This window comes from Coregonus lavaretus (genome assembly GCF_964263955.1).
Source record: "Coregonus lavaretus genome assembly, chromosome: 37".
NCBI lineage: Eukaryota > Metazoa > Chordata > Actinopteri > Salmoniformes > Salmonidae > Coregonus > Coregonus lavaretus.
In genome coordinates, this window is record NC_140024.1 from 24,849,619 (window position 1) to 24,871,076 (window position 21,458).

The following is a 21,458-nucleotide window of genomic DNA, read 5'->3' on the forward strand; positions in this document are numbered from 1 at the left end:
GTTGACACATTCAGAGCTAGCAAAGCTAGCTAGGCAGCAATAGTTCAACTAGGCAGAGGTAGGAACAGGGTGTGTTTCACACAAATGGCTCAACATTTACAATGAAGAACATTAAATCACCTATATCTTGACGACCACTGCATGCTCAATGACGGTCTGCCGCGGTCTCAGCGATTGACATGGACTCTTGTGACAAGGTAAACGGATTTTCTCTGCGAAGTAATGACGGACCCGATTATGTCTGGTTACATGGTACAACTAGCATTAGTTAGCTAATGGGAATATGAAGCAAGCTAGCTAGGCCCAAAACGTATCTGCAGGAAATCATTTCCCTTTCATGTTTTAGAAGTGTCAGTAATTTTACCCGATGTTTGATTATTGTCAATGATTTGATTTGTCATCTAACTAGATCGCTACGCTAGCTAGGCAAGCGTGCAAGTAAAGACAAGTGAACTAGCTAACTGGTTAACTAGCCAGTTAGCTAAGCAGGTTCTATGCGCTTGTCATTTTTGGATGGACAATCTCACATCTCATCTGTTCTCCCAGATTTGCTGATCTATGAACTAGATATGTTTTAATTGAAGCTAACTATATTGAGTATCTCGTCAAACAAGCTATCTAAATAAAGTAGTTACAATACCTATACTGTCACAATGTTTTGACATTACAATTGCCGTTCATGTCAACATCGGTTGACAAGACCGACTTAGTTAGCTCTCTGGGGGAGCTTTGATGTTTGACCCACTGTTAAATAATTAGCTAGATAGTTAGCTAAATATTATAACACGGACCAGGGTAAGTTAACTAGCTAGGTAGTGAACAGTTACCCGAAACTTCCCAGTCTGCAGTGAGTGTGTGGTATATTGTTGACAACTACCTAGCCAGCTGGCCTGCTCTGGAGGAATATCCGGTTCTTCTGCATTTTAATCACATTCCAGTGAGTGACTCCTGCTGCGCATAGAGTAACTTAACTATGATTCAAGTTAGCTACTCTATTATGTGGTCTGACTTACTGTAAGTCCCCGGATGAAGCCCTCTGCTCCTGTGTCACAATCAGATCTCAGGGTGTTCATTCTGAGCGTTGTTTGCTGTACTGATGTTGCATTGCAATGTATTGATTCATAAAAGCAGATGCCACATAGGCTGAGTTTTGGTCCACATGATGTGATGATGGTGCATGGGCGATTCAAGGACCCAAGATGATTTCATGCTTGTGACTTTAAATAATGATATAATAATAATATGCCATTTAGCAGACGCTTTTATCCAAAGCGACTTAGTCATGTGTGCATACATTTTTACGTATGGGTGGTCCCGGGGATCGAACCCACTACCCTGGCGTTACAAGCGCCATGCTCTACCAATTGAGCTACATAGGACCACCCATAAATGTAGTGTACATGCACACTCTCTCGCTCTCGCTCAGCCACAATCTCTCCCCCTTCCACCACTGTCTACTGCGCCCTCTCTTGCCCCCTCCCATTCAACAACAGTAAAAGAACAATACAACTTCTCTCTTTCCAGCTGAGAATGTTAGAAGACAATGAATCAGAGACAAATGCTTGAAAGGACAAAGGGTTTGATGGTGTGATGGTTGATGGCCCAGTAGTCCCACCAGCCCAGTGCTGCCCTGCCCGTTTCACCACACATCTGGAGCTGAGCTCAATGCATTTACATGACATTTGACATTTTAGTTATTTAGCAGACGAACTTATCCAGAGCGACTTACAGGAGCAATTAAGGTTAAGTGCCTTGCTCTAGGGCACATCGATAGATTTTTCACCTAGTCGGCTCGGGATTCGAACCAGCAAACTTTCGGTTACTGGCCTAACCCTCTAACCGCTAGGCTACCTGCCAATGCCTCTTCCATAATCGCTGCTGTTCTCTCTCTTTCTCTCTCCAACACGCATACACCCCCTCCCCCCTGCAGCCTTTGCCACAATCGCTGCCATTCTCACTCACAACCCAGGCGCTAATCAATCAATCACATACAACTCAGTCTGAACAAACAGCCCACACCTTCACACCAGTGGAATGGAGAATGGCGCCCAGAGCTAAAGAACCCAGACCTGGACAGTCAGGGACTCCCTGTCCGAGTCTCCCCCAGCCAGGGCACACATATTGGGAGGTTTGGAGTCTCTTTCCCCTGGTGGACTAGGGCTGGAGCCCTATAGCCATACTATGAGTCATGATTGACTCTGTTGTAGCTAATTGTGTAATTGGCTTATCCTGGTTGGGCCACCGTCCTCACTCCTCACCTGATCCTCTCAGGCCTAACCCTGTAACTGCGTCCCCTGTCACCTATAGCTAGGCCCACCTCCTGTAACATCACCTATAGCTAGCCATGCCTACCTCCTGTAACATCACCTATAGCTAGCCAGGCCTACCTCCTGTAACATCACCTATAGCTAGCTAGGACCACCTCCTGTAACATGACCTATAGCTAGCCAGGCCTACCTCCTGTAACATGACCTATAGCTAGCCAGGCCTACCTCCTGTAACATGACCTATAGCTAGCTAGGCCCACCTCCTGTAACATGACCTATAGCTAGCCAGGCCTACCTCCTGTAACATGACCTATAGCTAGCCAGGCCTACCTCCTGTAACATGACCTATAGCTAGCCAGGCCCACCTCCTGTAACATCACCTATAGCTAGCCAGGCCTACCTCCTGTAACATCACCTATAGCTAGCCAGGCGTACCTCCTGTAACATCACCTATAGCTAGCCAGGCCTACCTCCTGTAACATCCCTCGTACCAAGTAACCAACCCCCCCTTTAGAATAACTACCCCCCCCCGCCCCTCACCTAAAGTTTAAATTGACCCATCTCTCCACTATCAGCATCCCTTGTCATCTAAAGTAACACAACCAACCCCTCTGTTTTGTGTAACTAACCTCCCCTGATCATCCACAGTAACCAGCCCTCTTTAGAGCAGGCCTAACCATCAAACCTCATACGGAAACAAAGCATGGTTAATTTAAAATGTCCGATTTTTCATTAGGCTTAATTCCATGACAGTATATGGCACCAAAGTTTAGGCCACAGTAGGCTGCCGTCTAGTATACTGCAGGGTATTGTTTTCAGCTGGCTACGTCACCCCTAGTGCTCTGTGTAGACCAGTCAGGACCCCTGGATCTATCAGACATCAGCCCACACTGCCCACAGACAGTACAGTAGCACTGGGTAACAATGGCTGTGTGTGTGTGTGTTCACTGCTGTACTGATGCTGGATTCATACATTCCGACCCTGGCTGGGAGAATGGAGTGTCTTTGTGTCGTGAACTCTGTCAACTCTGTCAACTCTCCCTTTCTCTCTACTCTTCCTCTCCTCCTCCCTTCCTCTCCTCCTCTCAGAATGAAAGGGGGGATGAGGTTGATCTATCCTCTGACTGTAGCTGCCTGCCTCAGTGATAGGTTTGGACACTATTGGGCTCTGGTCAAAAGTAGTGCACTATGTAGGGAATAGGGTGCCATTTGGGACTCATCAGCAAGTCACGATGTGTTAGCTGGGCAGTAACATGCTGACTAGACCGGGCACGCGTGTGATTTTGTCCATCCACACAAGACACGATCAGGACACGCAGGTTGAAATATCAAACTCTGAACCTATATTAATTTGGGGACAGGTCGAAACGCATGGCCATTTAGCTAACTAGCTTGATGTTGCTAGCTAATTTGTCCTGGGATATTAACATTGGGTTGTTATTTTACCTGAAATGCACAAGGTCCTCTACTCTGACCATTAATCCACAGATAAACCTAGTTAGTTTCTAGTAATCTCTCCTCCTTCAGTCTTCTTCTTCTTTGAACTTTATATGGCGGTTGGCAACCAACTTTAAGGTGCATTTCTACCACCAATTGGACTGGAGTGTGGACCTCAGTTCATCTTTCAATCACCCATGTGGGTATATGCTCCTAAAAACCAATGAGGAGATGGGAGAGGCGGGACTTGCAGCACATCAAGCTTCACAAAAAGAACCAAGTTCTATTTTAGCGCCTGGCTACGCAGACGCTCACGAGCAGTTTGGATGAAATGGTTGAATAACATGTATGTGTACATTTATTTTGCAATGCGAGCGCACGTAACGCGAGCGGTGTGGTCAGCATGTAAGGCCTGTGATTCAGTCAACATGATGTCAATGGTAAGTTTTGATAAGAGGTAAACCTAGATAAACAGTCCAATGGTCATAACTTAGTAGTCAGGCCCATATCAGAGTTTCCATATCAGTGTTTAACGTCCCCTGAAGCAGCATTCAGGAGTACAAACACCAACATTAATTCAATTGATACCAACATTTGATTTGGTCCAGGCAACAGAGCAGGGGGGGAGGAGAGGGAACAGTGGGGTGGGGTTGAGGGGAGGGAACAGTGGGGTTGAGGAGAGGGGAGGGAACAGTGGGGTGGGGTTGAGGAGAGGAGGGAATAATGGAGTGGGGTTGAGGAGAGGGGAGGGAATAGTGGAGTGGGGTTGAGGAGAGGGGAGGGAATAGTGGAGTGGGGTTGAGGAGAGGGGAGGGAACAGTGGAGTGGGGTTGAGGAGGGGGGAGGGAATAGTGGAGTGGGGTTGAGGAGAGGGGAGGGAATAGTGGGGTGGGGTTGAGGAGAGGGGAGGGAATAGTGGGGTGGGGTTGAGGAGGGGGGAGGGAATAGTGGGGTGGGGTTGAGGAGGGGGGAGGGAACAGTGGGGTTGAGGAGAGGGGAGGGAACAGTGGGGTGGGGTGGGGTTGAGGGGAGGGAATAGTGGGGTTGAGGGGAGGGGAGGGAATAGTGGGGTTGAGGGGAGGGAATAGTGGGGTGGGGTTGAGGGGAGGGAACAGTGGGGTGGGGTTGAGGGGAGGGAACAGTGGGGTTGAGGAGAGGGGAGGGAACAGTGGGGTGGGGTTGAGGAGAGGGAACAGTGGGGTTGAGGAGAGGGGAGGGAACAGTGAGGTGGGGTTGAGGAGAGGGAACAGTGGGGTGGGGTTGAGGAGAGGGGAGGGAATAGTGGGGTGGGGTTGAGGAGAGGGAAGGGAATAGTGGGGTGGGGTTGAGGAGAGGGAAGGGAATAGTGGGGTGGGGTGGGGTTGAGGAGAGGAGAGGGAATAGTGGGGTGGGGTTGAGGAGAGGAGAGGGAATAGTGGGGTTGAGGAGAGGGGAGGGAATAGTGGGGTGGGGTTGAGGGGAGGGAACAGTGGGGTTGAGGAGAGGGGAGGGAACAGTGGGGTGGGGTTGAGGGGAGGGAACAGTGGGGTTGAGGGGAGGGAACAGTGGGGTGGGGTTGAGGGGAGGGAACAGTGGGGTGGGGTTGAGGAGAGGGAACAGTGGGGTTGAGGAGAGGGGAGGGAACAGTGGGGTGGGGTTGAGGGGAGGGAACAGTGGGGTAGGGTTGAGGAGAGGGAACAGTGGGGTTGAGGAGAGGGGAGGGAACAGTGGGGTGGGGTTGAGGGGAGGGAACAGTGGGGTAGGGTTGAGGAGAGGGAACAGTGGGGTTGAGGAGAGGGGAGGGAACAGTGGGGTTGAGGAGAGGGAACAGTGGGGTGGGGTTGAGGAGAGGGAACAGTGGGGTTGAGGAGAGGGGAGGGAACAGTGGGGTTGAGGAGAGGGAACAGTGGGGTGGGGTTGAGGAGAGGGGAGAGAACAGTGGAGTGGGGTTGAGGAGAGGAGAGGGAACAGTGGGGTGGGGTTGAGGAGAGGGGAGGGAATAGTGGGGTGGGGTTGAGGAGAGGGGAGGGAATAGTGGGGTGGGGTTGAGGAGAGGGAACAGTGGGGTTGAGGAGAGGGAACAGTGGGGTTGAGGAGAGGGGAGGGAACAGTGGGGTGGGGTTGAGGAGAGGGAACAGTGGGGTGGGGTTGAGGAGAGGAGAGGGAATAGTGGGGTTGAGGAGAGGGAATAGTGGGGTGGGGTTGAGGAGAGGGGAGGGAATGGTGGGGTTGAGGAGAGGGGAGGGAATAGTGGGGTGGGGTTGAGGAGAGGAGAGGGAACAGTGGGGTGGGGTTGAGGAGAGGAGAGGGAACAGTGGGGTGGGGTGGGGTTGAGGAGAGGGGAGGGAATAGTGGGGTGGGGTTGAGGAGAGGGGAGGGAATAGTGGGGTGGGGTTGAGGAGAGGAGAGGGAACAGTGGGGTGGGGTTGAGGAGAGGGGAGGGAATCGTGGGGTGGGGTTGAGGAGAGGGGAGGGAATAGTGGAGTGGGGTGGGGTTGAGGAGAGGGGAGGGAATAGTGGGGTGGGGTTGAGGAGAGGGGAGGGAATAGTGGGGTGGGGTGGGGTTGAGGAGAGGAGAGGGAATAGTGGGGTGGGGTTGAGGAGAGGGGAGGGAATAGTGGGGTGGGGTGGGGTTGAGGAGAGGGGAGGGAATAGTGGAGTGGGGTGGGGTTGAGGAGAGGGGAGGGAATAGTGGGGTGGGGTGGGGTTGAGGAGAGGAGAGGAGAGGGAATAGTGGGGTGGGGTTGAGGAGAGGGGAGGGAATAGTGGGGTGGGGTTGAGGAGAGGAGAGGGAATAGTGGGGTGGGGTTGAGGAGAGGAGAGGAGAGGGAATAGTGGGGTGGGGTTGAGGAGAGGTGAGGGGAGGGAACAGTGGGGTGGGGTTGAGGAGAGGTGAGGGGAGGGAACAGTGGGGTGGGGTTGAGGAGAGGGGAGGGAACAGTGGGGTGGGGTTGAGGAGAGGGGAGGGGAGGGAACAGTGGGGTGGGGTTGAGGAGAGGGGAGGGGAGGGAACAGTGGGGTTGAGGAGAGGGGAGGGAACAGTGGGGTTGAGGGGAGGGAACGGTGGGGTGGTAGAGAGGAGAGGGTCTGGGTTTCTTCAGTTTCACCCGGACCCATCCAGACAGACAGACAGACAGACAGACAGACAGACTAGTAAAAGCTCATTGAGAGTACTTTGTCTAAATTCCTTTATGACACTGAGCTGCTTGACCTGTTGTAAATATGTCACAGCTTTGACCCAGGCTATCTGTCACCCTGCTGCTGTCCCATCTAGTGGCCTACAGTATCTTTACAGTGCTACTAGAGCATTAGGCTGCATCTCATCTGACCTATTCAAACTCTGGAGGACATTGTTTGAAAGAATGGATAATTGTCATCCTTTGTATTTTATTTTCAGAGAGTTTGGCCTATGTTGACTTGACGTGAGTACTGTGGTTTGTGATGTGTAGGCTAGCTGTAGAGGTATGTTTTTCCGCGTACTTTGTGACGCACATTTTATGATGCATATTTTATGACCTGTATTATTTGTGCATTTCATCACATCACAGCCCTCCTACACACACCACACCACACACACAAACAAACCACCTCCTCTGTCCCTGTGGCATGGTGGCAATAGAGGCAGGCCCACATCATTAAATAGAACAATTGAAATAAAGGATCTTTATGGGTAGGCCGGACCCTAGTTGACGTTGTCTTTAGAGACCTTATGTAAGACGTAGTTAGTTAGCTACTAGTGTAATCTCTTTGGGAAGAATGAGCAGCTAAATATAGCTGGCCTGTAAAGAGGATGCTGGGTGACTGAGTCATTACTACCCCGGCTCTGCTGGTGGCTCTGAGGTGAAGTTTCCCCTAGGTACAGATCTAGGATCAGCTTCCCCTCCCCCAATCCTAACCTAAACCAATAGTGGGGGAAATGCAAAACTGACTCAAGATCAGCATCTAAGTGGAAACTTCAGGGCCAGATTTGGACCAGGCAGGGCCGTAGGAAAGGAATGTCTCAGGACAGAATGGCTGATGGTAGGAGTGCTACCTAGTGTTTAATGTTAGTGGTAGCTGGTAGGGAGAGGGGCTCTTTGGATGAAAGGGTCTATTATAATTGTTTTAACCAACAAAGCATAACAGTTCCAAGGCACTCCTTAAAAATGCTGTATTGTGGCATAACTTAATAGGAAAAAACACCAAAGGTATTGGACTGTGTGTGTTCTAAGGCCCTCAGTCGGTCATGTTCTCTGTGAGTACAAGGAGACAGTGCTCTCCACTCTGATCAGATCAGTATCAGGCCAACCAGGAAGTGGTTCTATTGCACCAGGTTACATGTTGCTGTGTCTGTCTGCTACATTCACACGTCCCCTGATCACACTGCTCGAAGGTCAACACTTTGTTAGGCTTTCTATGTCTGCGACCAAATTGGCACCCTATTCCTTAAATAAGGAAGTAGCCTTGTCCAAGCCAAAACAGACCATAGGTCAGGAGCCTATCGTCTGGTTCTTTAGGCATCTTGATGTACTGTAGACTACTCCTGGGCAGGATGCTAGTCTATCGCAGGGCCCCATGTGCCCTGGTCAAAAGTAGTACACTATTGTATTAAGGTGTCATTTCAGAGACAGCCATTGACTCCAACTCTCCATTCTCAGACCCAGTGAAAAGTTTTTTCTCTTGGTGCCAGTTGTTTCATTTGTCCTGAAGGAACTAGTTCTGTTGTTTTGGCTGTGTCGTGGTGATGTGACGACAGTCATGGGTTATATTAATAATTAGTCTAGCCTGGCTTCCCCAACTAGCTGCTCCTTAGGTAACATTCCTACTCACACTTTGTAGTCCAGTCATATAGCCTAGGGGCGTCAGTCTCTAAATCAGATATCTACTGACTGACAGCCTACTGTCCAGTCCTGTGTGATTGATCTTAGACTTAGTTGTCTATGGATTGTAGATGGATCCTTGATGTTACCCCTTGGGTTACTAAAACACCTCATAAGTTACAGGAAACCTTCACACAGTGAGTGTGATGTCGTTACCAGCTGATATATGTCGATTTATCACTGATTGTGGTGGATCAGTTATACAGCACACAAATTGAACCACGTTCACTGAGTCATGAACATATCTTAATATGGGTACACTTTAACTGCTGTTATTTTGGCACAAAAGTGAGAGGCCGATCACTCCTGAGTGTGTCTGGTGCGTTGCGAGGTGATCCTGTCCAGTCAGGTCCTGTCTTCTCCTGTCCAGCCAGTTCCTGTCCTGTCAGGTCCTGTCCAGTCAGGTCCTGTCTTCTCCTGTCCAGCCAGTTCCTGTCAAGTCATGTCCTCTCCTGTCCAGTCAGTTCCTGTCCAGGCAGGTCCTGTCTTCTCCTGTCCAGCCAGTTCCTGTCGAGTCATGTCCTCTCCTGTCCAGTCAGTTCCTGTCCAGGCAGGTCCTGTCTTCTCCTGTCCAGCCAGTTCCTGTCGAGTCATGTCCTCTCCTGTCCAGTCAGTTCCTGTCCAGGCAGGTCCTGTCCTCTCCTGTCCAGTCAGGTCCTGTCTGTGATGTCAGCATCTGACTGCCTCTGTGTCTCCTTGCAGGATGTGAAACTGTCAGCCGAAGTGGAGCCGTTTATCCCACAAAAGAAAGGTCTGGAAGGAGCCCTGGTCACCATGAGCCTGTCTGGAGGAGAAGGAGGGGGAGGAGGAGGGGGGGTGGAGGAGCCCACCCCTATCCCCAGCTACCTCATCACCTGCTACCCTTTTGTCCAGGAGAACCAACCCAACAGGTAGGTACAGCACCCTATATCATATATTATGCACCCTAGTCCCTAAATCATGCAGCCTACACCCTACACACTAAGGGCAGGTTTCCTGGACACAGATTAAGCCTAGTCCTGGACTAAAAACCATATTCAATGGAGAATCTCTGAGCGCATGCCTTTTAATCCAAGACTAGGCTTAATCTGTGTCCGGTAAACTGGCCCTAAGAGCCTGAGGTGCGACTGTCACTGATGTAATGAATCTGTATTAGGAGCTACCCTGCCTCTGTCCCTGAGCCACTGACAGTTAGCCTAGCATTAGCTCTGAAAGGATCTCTATGGAATCCAGGAATATTCCCATTTCTGACACTCCTCCAGGAACGTGCCTGTGCCCATGTCAGTAGGAAAACTGATGGTGTCTTCTTTCTGATTCACCTATGGAAAACCCCATAAACAGTGTGTGTTATACACAACTAGGCTGTGAATGGTCAGTTACCACCCAGGGATGTGATCAGGGCCTAAAAATATACCAGCCACTCAGATGTTTTACCAGCCAAAATATTGTTTCGCCGTACATACATATAAAAACACACCAAAAACAGACGACCATGCTTTGTAATGTTTCTAAAACAAGAAATGTATTAGTAAGAAATAATGTGGTATATTGCTCATTTTCAATTCATTTTTTAGGACTGGAGTCTTTTAACCAAAATATCAGAGACAAATTGTTCAGCTGGCCCTTTAAGGGCAGGAAGTTACCTTGGTGTGTGAGTGAGATTTGGGTTCTGACTCTTTACTATCAGTTGAAGCAACAGACTCAAACTAACGTAACGTTGAAACACAAACAAGCTTGTGAGCAAAACAATGTAAACGGCCAAGAAACACGAGGTCAAAGTCTCACTTTGTAGATGTTCGCATAAATTAGACCAACTTTTATACCTGTGTGCAGCGCCTCCAAATGAATCTATCAGCACTTCACTCAGTGAGCTCAGCTCCTCTGCCAGGCAGTGTTGCTGCGTGAGATGGGATATATGATTCCTATTTCTTTGTGCAATTAGCAGCTATGAAACCCTAACTCACACGTGCTCATACTTGACTTTTGACTTTTTATTCACGAATGTAATGCTCGCACTGTAGAGCCCTGCACATTGACCACCCGCCAATGTGGCTGGTGAAATAGACATTACCTTCATCTAACCCCAGATGGGGGTGTTAATGTTATGCCCTGGATGTGACTGAGAGCTGAAGACCTGTGTGTGTTCTGTGCGGTTCTCTTTGTCAGGGGTGATCTGCCTCATCCTGCACACGTTCATTTCTTCATTTCCTTCCTGTCTGTTTTGAATACCAGGAAGTGGTCTGCGCTCTAGACCGCTGGCTGTGAAAATGTGGTCTGGATCCGTATCAGCCAGAGTGCCACACACACACAGTCAGCTCGACACTGATATCAGCATTGTATCAAGCTGTCTCTTAGCTTGACACAGTTTTCTCTGGCCTCCTATGGGTATATTAGTCTTAATATGTTGCAGTATATTCATACAATCATCACTACACCAATCATTTCTTCTCTCCCACCCCTCTACAGACAACAGCACCCCATGTATAGCGGAGGAGGGGACCTGCGCTGGCAGCAGCCCAACCCCACCCCAGGTGGTCCGTACCTGGCTTACCCCATCCTGTCCTCCCCCCAGCCGCCAGTCTCCAACGACTACACCTACTACCAGATCATGCCTGCCCCCTGCCCCCCCATGATGGGCTTTTACCAGGTAGGTATCTGAAAGGTTAGGGGTTAGAGGCAGACCAGTAGTCAGAAGGTTGCTAGTTCAAATCCTGGGCGCGAGGAGATAGAACTGGAAACTGAATTAGCAACCTGGAGGGCTGCTGGTGTCAGATCCCAGGTACTATTCTCTGTCAATGTGGCCTTTAGAAAGGCAGGTAGTGGAGTGTGTGTTGTCTTTGGTTTTTGGGAGAAGATGTTTACAAGACTTGTAGCCTGAAGAGATGGTTAGGAGGAGAGAAGAAGTGGAGGATAAATGTTCATTGTCACAGCTGGATAATAAAGTTGTTCTGTTCCTCTACCAGCCCTTCCCAGGAACGTACGCCGGACCCCTGCAGCCTGGCGTGGTAAACCCTGTATCAGCTGACGTCAGCGAGAGACCGTCCCCTCCCCGACAGGCGTTTGGACTAGCAAATCAGAGAGGAGGGAGGGGCATGGTCAGACCTGCCGTTCTACCCAAGGTAAGAGGTTAGAGGTCAAACGTGTTATTCTGCTGGTCTATCCTAAAGCAAGGTGCTCAGCTCCATTCTTCAATTTGACACTATTGATTACATTATCAGTTAATACCGTCAATGAATTAATTAATTAATACCATTAATTGGCCAGAGAGTCGTATAACATCAATATACAAAATAATGTTGAATGTTATTATAGTCTATGTTCAATCAGCAGCAGCAGGTGGGGTTGTGTCAGCCCCTTAAGGACAGGAGGCCCCCCATGAGGACTGTAGCTGTCCAGAAGGAGATGTGTTCCTCAGGGCCAGTCGGACGGACCAAGACAGTCCTACTGGTGGACGCTGCCCAGCAGACTGGTACGTATATAGACCAGGAACATACTAGTACCAATACCAGTAACATGGTAGTACCAGTACCAGTAATATTCTAGTACCAATACCAGTACCAGCACCAATACTAGTACATTCTAATACATTCTAGTACTAGTTAAGCCCAGGTTTTGACTCAGGTTTGCATTGCCAAACCCCTGTATACTGGTCTAATGTATGTCCACAGATGATTGACGTGCCTAACTCTTCTCTAACTCCTGTACAGGGTTGTGTACTGACTGTATGTACCTGACTGTGGTCTAAGCCTTCATTACAGCGTTAAGGCTTTACATAATAAAACCTCAGTCAATCACAGCATCTAGATCCTACTGAGCTGAGAGAACAGGTTTAGAATGATGACGCATCATACTGAGACACTATGACTGCGTTTACACAGGCAGCCCAGTCTGATAGTTTTTTCACTAAATGGTCTTTTGACCAATCAGATCAGCTCTGGAAAAGATCTGATGTGAAAAAATCTGATGTGATTGGTCAAAAGACAATTAGTGGGATAAATATCAGAACTGGGCTGACTGTGTAAACGCAGCCTATGATGCCCATCCTGCTGGGAAGACAGTAGGAATGTAGAGTTTCCTGTTGGAGAGGTCTACTCTGCACGTGTGCAGTACGTGTTGTCCTCTGTGACACCTCCGGCTGGGGGAATAACACAACTCAATGCGACTAAGAGTTAGATCCATAATGAGATGGACATCACATTGGTTGTTAACCAGTAAAGGTGCAATAAGCATCTAAATACTACTTCTCTACTTGCTACTGCTTCTGCTTGCTCTTTGGGGTCTAGGCCGGGTTACTGTAGAGCACTTTGTGACAACCGTTGATGTAAAAAAGGCCTTTAATAAATACATTTGGGGCTGGTTTCCTGGAACATGATTATGTCTGGTCCTAGACTAAAAAGCAAGATTATGTCTGGTCCTAGACTAAAAAGCAATCTCCATTTAAATAGCTCTTTAGTCCAGGACTAGGCTTATTGTATGGATAGACTGATCCGTGATATCTGTCTGCCTGTAGACTTCCCAGGGGACAGTGTGTGTGGTCGGGGTGCGTCGGAGCGGGAACGGGAGCGGGCCAGCCCCCTGCTGTGGAAGAACCTTCCCCGGAGAAGGCTGGCCTCGCACCCTGCCGAGAGCTCCAGCGAGGCGGACATCGACAGCGACAGCGGCTACTGCAGCCCCAAACACAACCAGCAGGCCCCGGGGGCTACGCAACGCACTGCCGACGCTGCTACAGCTCCTACGGTAAGCCCCACCTTTAACCCTAACCATTTACTACTTTATAGTACTATAAACTACTGTGAACCCAAACACTACTGTAGCCCCGGGGCTACAGAACACTCTACCACAGCTCCTACGATGGCAGGTCCTAACTCTAACCCTAACTCTATACTACTGTACTGTAGCCTCAAACACAAGGTAACCCCAGACCTAGCTATAACCTAACCTTCACCTGCATGACTGAAGTGAAATATCTAACATGCTTCTCCTCTCTCTCTCTCTCTCTATCTCTACAGGGAGTGGATGCAGGTGTAATGACAGGTAGGCTTTGTTTTTATGATTAATAATTGGATTTCTGATAAGACAGATGATTACATTGGCTTTCCCCTTGGCTGTGTCCTCCTCTTAACTTTGTGTGTCTATCTCTGTCTGTGTGTGTGTGTGTGTGTAGCGGTAAGCTGGGTGAACGTAGCGTCTCAGGCCACTCAGAGGTCGTGGTCAGACAACAGGACCACCCCGTTCCAACGGACAGGGAAGACCACTGATCAGAGGAACTACTTACAGGTACATTGGGCCTCACCTGAGATGATCTTGACCTCACCTGGGCAACTGTAATTATCTCTCTGACCCTCTCCCGCTCATCCCCACTTACTCTCTCTCTCTCTCTTTCTCGCCCCCTCTCCAGCAGGACTTCCATGCAGGGTACTCAGGGGGGCGTGTCTGTCCTAACCCCACCCCCGCAGACACCAACTGTGGTCTGCAGCAGAGACGGCTCCAGCCCGGAGTAGGCCCTGGGACGGCGCTTGCTCCTGAGCCCCTCTACTTCGAGGTGGGAGATATCGACATGAAACTCCCCTCACTCACACACTGCAGCATCTCATTCTGTCTCCTGATGTGGATAAATACAGAAATCATCGGTCACTCAACCTTTCTGCATTTCACAATATGCATTTCAGTTGGAATCAAATCCTTACTTGAGATACAACTGTAACTTGAACTGTCATGTAAATCCTGTATCTCCCATTAATAGGAGATTTCAGTTCCATGTATCTGTTTATTTCCAACTTGGTCAATGTGTATTAGGAGTTAGTGAGGCTTTAGATGTACAAAAGCTGAGGTATTGTATGAAATAGTCCTCAATCAGAATGTAATGGTATGGTAGAGCTGTACTAGTCAGGTGTTTGGTAAAGTCTAAAGTCTGTCTCATCTGTTTCAGGATGAGGAGGAGTTTCCAGAGCTGGTCTCAGGAGGAGGAGCACAGAGGAACAACAAACCAGACCACAACCCTTCCCAGACCCAGACCCAGAACCAACACCAGACCAAACTAACCAAGAACCTGGTGAGAGACCAGCTAAACTCTCCTCCCTTCCTTCCTTGAGGATTTCACAGATTTTTTTTTTGCAAGAAAAAGTTTGATCACAAAACATCTATCCCAGTAGTGACTGTTGTTCCCCCGCTCCTCTCTCTCTCTCCAGCTGGATAACCTTCCAGAGAACTCTCCCATCAACATCGTCCAGACTCCCATCCCAATCACCACCTCCGTCCCCAAGAGGGCAAAGAGTCAGAGGAAGAAGGCCCTGGCTGCTGCCCTGGCTACAGCACAGGAGTACTCTGAGATCAGCATGGAGCAGAGGAAACTACAGGTACCAGCATGCACTCTGTTAGCTAGCTAGGAAACTACAGGTACCAACATGCAATATCTTAGCTAGCTAGGAAACTACAGATACCAGCATGCACCCTGTAAGATAGCTAGGAAACTACAGGTACCAACATGCACTGTTAGCTAGGAAATTACAGGTGACAGCATGTGCTCGGTTAGCTAATCACAGAAAACTGCAGATACCAACATGCTCTGTCAGCTAGACATAGTGCAGGACTATAGGCATCTCAATGGAAAAACTATACATAGTTCTATTGTACTACTATGAGTGTGCTGAGCCAGTGTTGCTGTTCCCTGTGTGTGCCTGTAGGAGGCGCTGACCAAAGCAGCAGGAAAGAAGAGTAAGACTCCAGTCCAGTTGGACCTGGGAGACATGCTGGCTGCACTGGAGAAACAACAACAGGCCATGAAGGCTAGACAAATAAACAACACCAAACCACTGTCCTTCACAGGTACACACTGCACCACACACACACTGCACCACACACACACACACACACTGCACCACAAACACACACACACACTGCACCACACACACACACACACTGCACTGCACCGCACCACACATACACACTGCACCACACCACACATACACACTGCACCACACCACACTGCACCGCACCGCACCACACACACTGCACCGCACCACACCCACACACACACTGCACCGCACCACACACACACACACACACACTGCACCGCACCCCACACACACACTGCACCGCACCACACCACACACACTGCACCGCACCACACCACACACACTGCACCGCACCACACCACACACACTGCACCGCACCGCACCACACACACTGCACCGCACCACACCACACACACTACACGCACCGCACCACACACACACACACACACTGCACCACACACACTGCACCGCACCACACACACACTGCACCGGACCACACACACTGCACCGCACCGCACCACACACACTACACCCCACACACACTGCACCGCACCACACACACACTGCACCCCACATACACTGCACCCCACACACACTGCACCGCACCACACACACACACTGCACCGCCACTGTCACTCTCTCTCTGACTGCCCTCTCTCTCTCTCTCTGACTGCCCTCTCTCTCTCTCTCTGACTGCCCTCTCTCTCTCTCTGACTGCCCTCTCTCTTGCTTTCCAGTGGGTACAGCAGCTCCGTTCCATGGTTCAGGTGCCGGGCCAGGAGCAGGGTCCGGTGTAGCGTCAGTGTTGAAGGCCCAGCAGCCCCACTCTGCCCCCCACAACATGCTGGACTCTAGCGCTCCGCGCCTGAAGAGGGGGAAGGAGAGAGAGATCCCTAAAGTCAAACGACCCACCGCCCTGAAGAAGGTGAGAGGATAGAGCTCTCTCAATGTGTGTCTGTCTTCCTCTCTCTAGCTCTCGCTCTCTCTGCCTCTCTCTTGTCTGTCTGTCTCTCTGTGTGTGTGGGTCTAACCCAGTCTCTGTTCTCTCTGTGTAGATCATTCTGAAGGAGCGTGAGGGGAAGAGGGGGAAGGTGTGTGTGGACCAGACTGCTGCCGGCCAGGATGAACAGGGAGAGGAGGAGCTGCACTTCACTGACGACCTCACACGGGAACCTGCCTCTCAGGAGGGTAGGTACAGGGTTAGGGGTCAGGGGTTAAGGGTCAGAGAGAGGAGGAGCTACACTTCACTGATGACCTCAAACAGGACCTTGGCGGAGTTTGCTCATTTTAGACCATTCCATTGGTCTTAAAGTTAATGCTTTTAAAACTAATACTCCTACTGATCTGCTTGTGTGACATGGTGTTGTCTAATGTACCTCCCTGTGATATTTGGCTCCCTGTCTGTTTCCTGTAGAGAACGGTCTGAGCGTGCCCAGTGATGACGCGTCCCTGTCCCCGACTAGTCAGAACTCTCCGTACAGCATCACACCTGTTTCCCAGGGTTCCCCTGCCTCCTCCGGCATTGGCAGCCCCATGGCCTCTAACGCCATCACCAAGATACACAGCCGCCGCTTCAGAGAGTGAGTCTCTCTCTCACAGACACACAAATTGTTCTGTACTGAGAATCCTAGCGGTTGAAATGTCATAAACTCATTTGGTGGGTTAGCAACACAAAAGCATTTAGTAACATAAATATCTATCCGCCCAATGGGTGTTTAGAGCAGGGCTATACAATAAGGACTTGCATGTACACACACACTGCTTTGTTTCTTAATGTCTTCAGATGTAGGCCCTTTGTCTCCGCCCAGCTCTTCAGCACTGTGTCAGACAACCTACGACCTCTCTATTATATTTACATTTTAGTTATTTAGCAGACGCTCTTATCCAGAGCCACTTACAGGAGCAATTAGGGTTAAGTGCCTTGCTCAAGGGCACATCGACATATTTTTCACCTAGTCGGCTCGGGGATTAGAACCAGCGACCTTTCGGTTACTGGCACAACGCTCTTAACCACTAAGCTACCTGCCGCCCCACTAAGCTATGCCTTTCCTCTCTTCCTCACACCATATCATACCATATCTACACCAGTGGTTCCCAGACTCCTGTCCTCCAATCCCCCCAACAGCACACGTTGTTGTTGTTGCCCCAGACAAACTCACCTGATTCAACTCATTGGGGGATTGATGATTAGTTGACAAGTTGAATCAGGTGTGTTTATCAGGGGCTACAACACAACTGTGTACTGTTGGGAGGACTGGAGTTGGGAACTACTGATGTACACAATGGTGTGTGTGTTTTATAATATTGTTTTTTTTGTGTGTGTGTTAACCTGTTTGTGTGTGTGTGTGTGTGTTAACATGTTTGTGTGTGTCCCTCTTAGGATTGGGCCAATATATGATTAAATCAAATATCGTGATATTTGACATTGATGATATAACGTGATGTGCAAGACTACTCTATTTGAAATGTACAAATCAAAACTGAATTTTTACGTCTAAATTAATGAACTGAGCCTTATTTTTTCACCATACTACAATTATTTAATGAGAATGCGACAATAATATCGTAAATAAGATACAAAAATTGCACAGTCTGGAATGATGTAGTCATTAACGGCGCAAAACGATTATATCGGATAGCGCAATATTTGGAGTAGCATATCGTCGAAGAGGTCTCCCCAAATGTTGCCCAACCGTAGTCCCTCTCTCTCTGTTTCTCTGTCTCCAGGTAATGTAACCAGGTATTAAATAAGGAGATTGATGAATGTGTTATCATATTAGTGTCTTTCTCTGTCTCCAGGTACTGTAACCAGGTGTTGAATAAGGAGATCGATGAGAGTGTGACGATGCTGCTGCAAGAGCTGGTCCGGTTCCAGGAGAGGGTTTATCAGAAGGACCCCAGCAAAGCCAAGACCAAACGCAGACTGGTCATGGGCCTTAGAGAGGTCACCAAACACATGAAGCTCCACAAGATCAAGTGTGTCCTCATCTCCCCCAACTGTGAGAAGATCCAGGCCAAAGGTCAGGGGTCATTCTTGTCATTAATCCTGGGTTATGTTTTTTGAAAAGGATTGAACCACGGAGTGTACTACTCTACCTGGTCCAATAAGAACACAAGGTTTTTTTTGCGGTTGCAAAGCATTTTGCTACAGTGTGCCTAACTGAACCTGACCCTGATCTTGGGTGAGTGTGGGGTTCCAAATGCATGCTAAATTAATGAATATTTAAAATATTCAACCACATTTGCCATTTTACAGTGTCCACCAGAGGGCGGTAGCATATTGATATGCTCAGCACAGGCTGCATCAAATCTTATACATAAAACTAGTGACTGTATTGTCTATGGCAGGGGTGAGGCTCTGTAAAACATGATAGATAGCCATGACCAGGGAGCAGGACTGTTTATATAGTGATATTTCTACAGTAGTAGTGACTGTGTGTTATTTTATGTTACAGGGGGTCTAGACGAGGCTCTGTACAACGTCATAGCCATGGCCAGAGAACAGGAGATCCCGTTTGTGTTTGCTCTGGGTAGGAAGGCTCTGGGACGCTGTGTCAACAAACTGGTGCCTGTCAGTGTGGTGGGCATCTTCAACTTCTCTGGAGCAGAGGTAAGACGTTGAACACAAACCTGTCTGTGTGTTTATAACGGTTGTTAATACTGTTAGCAGAGGTAAGGACACACTTATACTGTTAATACCTTAAGTTGGTGTCTTTGTTTACAGAAAGAAAAACAACTAATGAAAGTGTGTAAAATCTTGATGTTATGTCTTTCTCTCTTTCTCTCTCCTCTCCCGTCCTCCACCCCTCCTTCTCCCCCCTCCTCTAGGGTCTGTTTAACCGGCTGGTGTCTCTGACGGAGGATGCTCGTAAGTCCTACAAGGACATGGTGTCAGCGCTGGAGCAGGAGCAGGCTGAGGAGGCGCTGAAAAACGTCAAGAAGGTCACCCACCACATGGGCCACTCCAGGAACCCCTCCGCCGCCTCCGCCATCTCCTTCTGCTCTGTCATCTCTGAACCCATCTCTGAGGTCAACGAGAAGGAGTACGGTAAGCGATGACCCTGATCCCGACCTTTAACCCTGACTCTGATCCTGACCCATCTTTGAGCTCAGTCTCTCTCTTTACATGAAATCTGAAATCTCTATTTCCCGCTCTCTCCTCCCCCTCTCTCTCTCCTCAGAGACCAACTGGAGGAGTATGGTGGAGTCGTCAGACGGGCTGGAGCCTGTGGAGGCTAAACCCAGCCGCACCGCTGCTTCCTCCGGGTTGCAGAGAGACAACCAGCCCCCCTCCACCACCACTAACCGCAGCCCTTACTCCACTACCCTCCAGCTCAGAGCAGCCGTCCATGCTCCAGCCTCAGGCCCGGGGGAGAGAGAGGAGGGCCGGGCAGACGACCGGTTGGAGCTGGCCTCCCAGCAGAGCACGGAGACAGGTAGCCTGGATGGGAGCTGCAGGGACCTCCTCAACTCCTCCATCACATCCACCACCTCCACCCTGGTCCCTGGTATGCTGGAGGAGGCAGAGGAAGAGGAGGAGGAGGAGGAAGAGTACACACCAGAGCCCATCTCTGTGGAGGTGCCTGCGGTCATCAGCCGTATTGAGTCCTGGGTGTCTAAGACGCTGGAGAACCTTCAGCTGGGGAAGAGCCCGGACAGCACAGAGGAGGAGGAGGAGGAAGAAGAGGAGGAGGAGGGAGGGCAGAGTGAGGAGGAAGAGGAGTTGGATTCTGCTGATGTCACAGAGACGGGACTGGAGAGGACGGAGAATATGGAGGCCAAGAAAATCACTGGCTGATTAGACCTCCTTCATCCCCCGCTCTCCCTCTCTCTCTCTTTCTCTTTTGTTTCTCTCTAAGTTTTCTCTCTCTCTCTCTCTGTGTACACTCCATCCCTTGTCTTCCTCACTCCCCCTCTCTCGCACCTGTTCCCCTAACATGCACCCTTTCACCTCTATCACACACTCGTTCCTCCTCTCTCATCCTCTCCTCCCCCTCCCTCTATCTCTCACACAGTTGAACCAGCAGCTCTCCTCTCCTCTGTCTGTAACTTTGGACTTCAGACATTATCTCAGGAATCAGACCATACAAAGACAGACAGACAGACACAGACACATACAGTCACTCACACAGACACAGAGACAGACATACAGTCACTCACACAGACCAACCTTCAGACTGCAGAACTCTCCTGGTCTCTCTGATGGATAGACTCCTCTGTTCCTCTCATCCTCCTCTCACTGATGTGGACCTGAAACAACTGCCTCACCTAAACTGGACTGGACTGGTCTGGTCTGGTCGATCTGGCATCGACTGGTCTGACATCGAATGGGCTCGACTGGTCTGGTCTGGTCTGGCTAAGGGAAGCCCAGGCCTGGTTCCCTTCCTACCACTCCAGGTTTCCCCAGGATAGGAAGAGGCTGTGAGGAGAGGCTTCCCCTCTGTCTGTATGACGCAGAGCCACCGAGATGATAGAACTCTCAATGAGACTGCTGACTGTAAAAAGAGAACTCTCCCTCCTTTTAGAGAGCCACCCTCCCTCCGTCATCCCTGGGTTTTTCATAGTGAAGGAGAAGAGTCTGGCGGTTCAGTCCAAGCAGAAGATTGCTGAGCCCCTGCAGAGCTGAGTTTACAGCTGTGTGTGTGTGTGTGTGTGTGTGTGTGTGTGTGTCCCATCATCAAAGGCTTATGTTATAGCGTCGTCATCCTTCCCATGTTTATTACCTGTATCTGCTTCATCGTATGTTCCCCCACTGTGTAACTACAGCTTTATCTCAATCCAATACAACTCCATTCTATTCTGACCTGTCTGCGTTGTTTATTCCCCCACTGTGTCGTCATAGCATGCTCTGGGAGGGAGGGACTTGTGTAGGATACTTATTGCTTATTGGTTGGTTGCTTGTGTATTAGTTTCCTATTGGCTTTAGGACTACCTGTAACCTGAGGTTAGTTTACGGCCATCACCTAGGCTGCATTGAGCAGGGCACAACTATGTGCAATTTTCAGTTCAGATAGAAAATATTATTATGTAGAACAGCCATGCCTCTCTGACATGTAGAGGAATCATGTCAGCTCTATTCATGGTGCTTCTATCTGCAGCATGACCCTGATTGGATACACAGGCTCTGTCTCCCAAAACCAATC

At 49.5% G+C, this 21,458-nt stretch overlaps 1 protein-coding gene across 3 annotated transcripts; it reads left to right on the forward strand.

Annotated features, from left to right (window-relative positions):
- The first annotated feature begins 12 nt into the window (after window positions 1–12).
- LOC311111945 (selenocysteine insertion sequence-binding protein 2-like) lies at window positions 13–21,117 on the forward strand. 3 transcript variants are annotated; one of them, XM_084154882.1, is made up of 19 exons: window positions 13–197; window positions 9,245–9,432; window positions 10,988–11,168; window positions 11,485–11,640; window positions 11,852–11,990; window positions 13,032–13,258; window positions 13,531–13,555; window positions 13,686–13,798; window positions 13,920–14,063; window positions 14,451–14,573; window positions 14,710–14,877; window positions 15,205–15,346; window positions 16,053–16,240; window positions 16,371–16,503; window positions 16,730–16,895; window positions 18,115–18,335; window positions 18,771–18,925; window positions 19,144–19,363; window positions 19,497–21,117. In XM_084154882.1, exons 1-19 carry the CDS (start codon window positions 180–182, stop codon window positions 20,111–20,113), a joined length of 3,324 nt encoding a protein of 1,107 aa, XP_084011008.1. In that variant the 5' UTR covers window positions 13–179; the 3' UTR covers window positions 20,114–21,117. The 3 variants fall into 3 exon arrangements, with proteins under 3 accessions (XP_084011008.1, XP_084011006.1, XP_084011007.1); XM_084154880.1 differs by having other exon boundaries at window positions 105–197; window positions 11,834–11,990; XM_084154881.1 differs by having other exon boundaries at window positions 105–197; window positions 11,849–11,990.
- Window positions 21,118–21,458: the final 341 nt, after the last annotated feature.

Bases quoted from the DNA above. Each gene is read 5' to 3' on its own strand.
- LOC311111945 (XM_084154880.1), top strand. The intron at 9,433-10,987 runs GTAGGTACAGCA...ACCCCTCTACAG, and splicing joins CAGGAGAACCAACCCAACAG to ACAACAGCACCCCATGTATA. The intron at 18,336-18,770 runs GTCAGGGGTCAT...TTTATGTTACAG, and splicing joins TGAGAAGATCCAGGCCAAAG to GGGGTCTAGACGAGGCTCTG.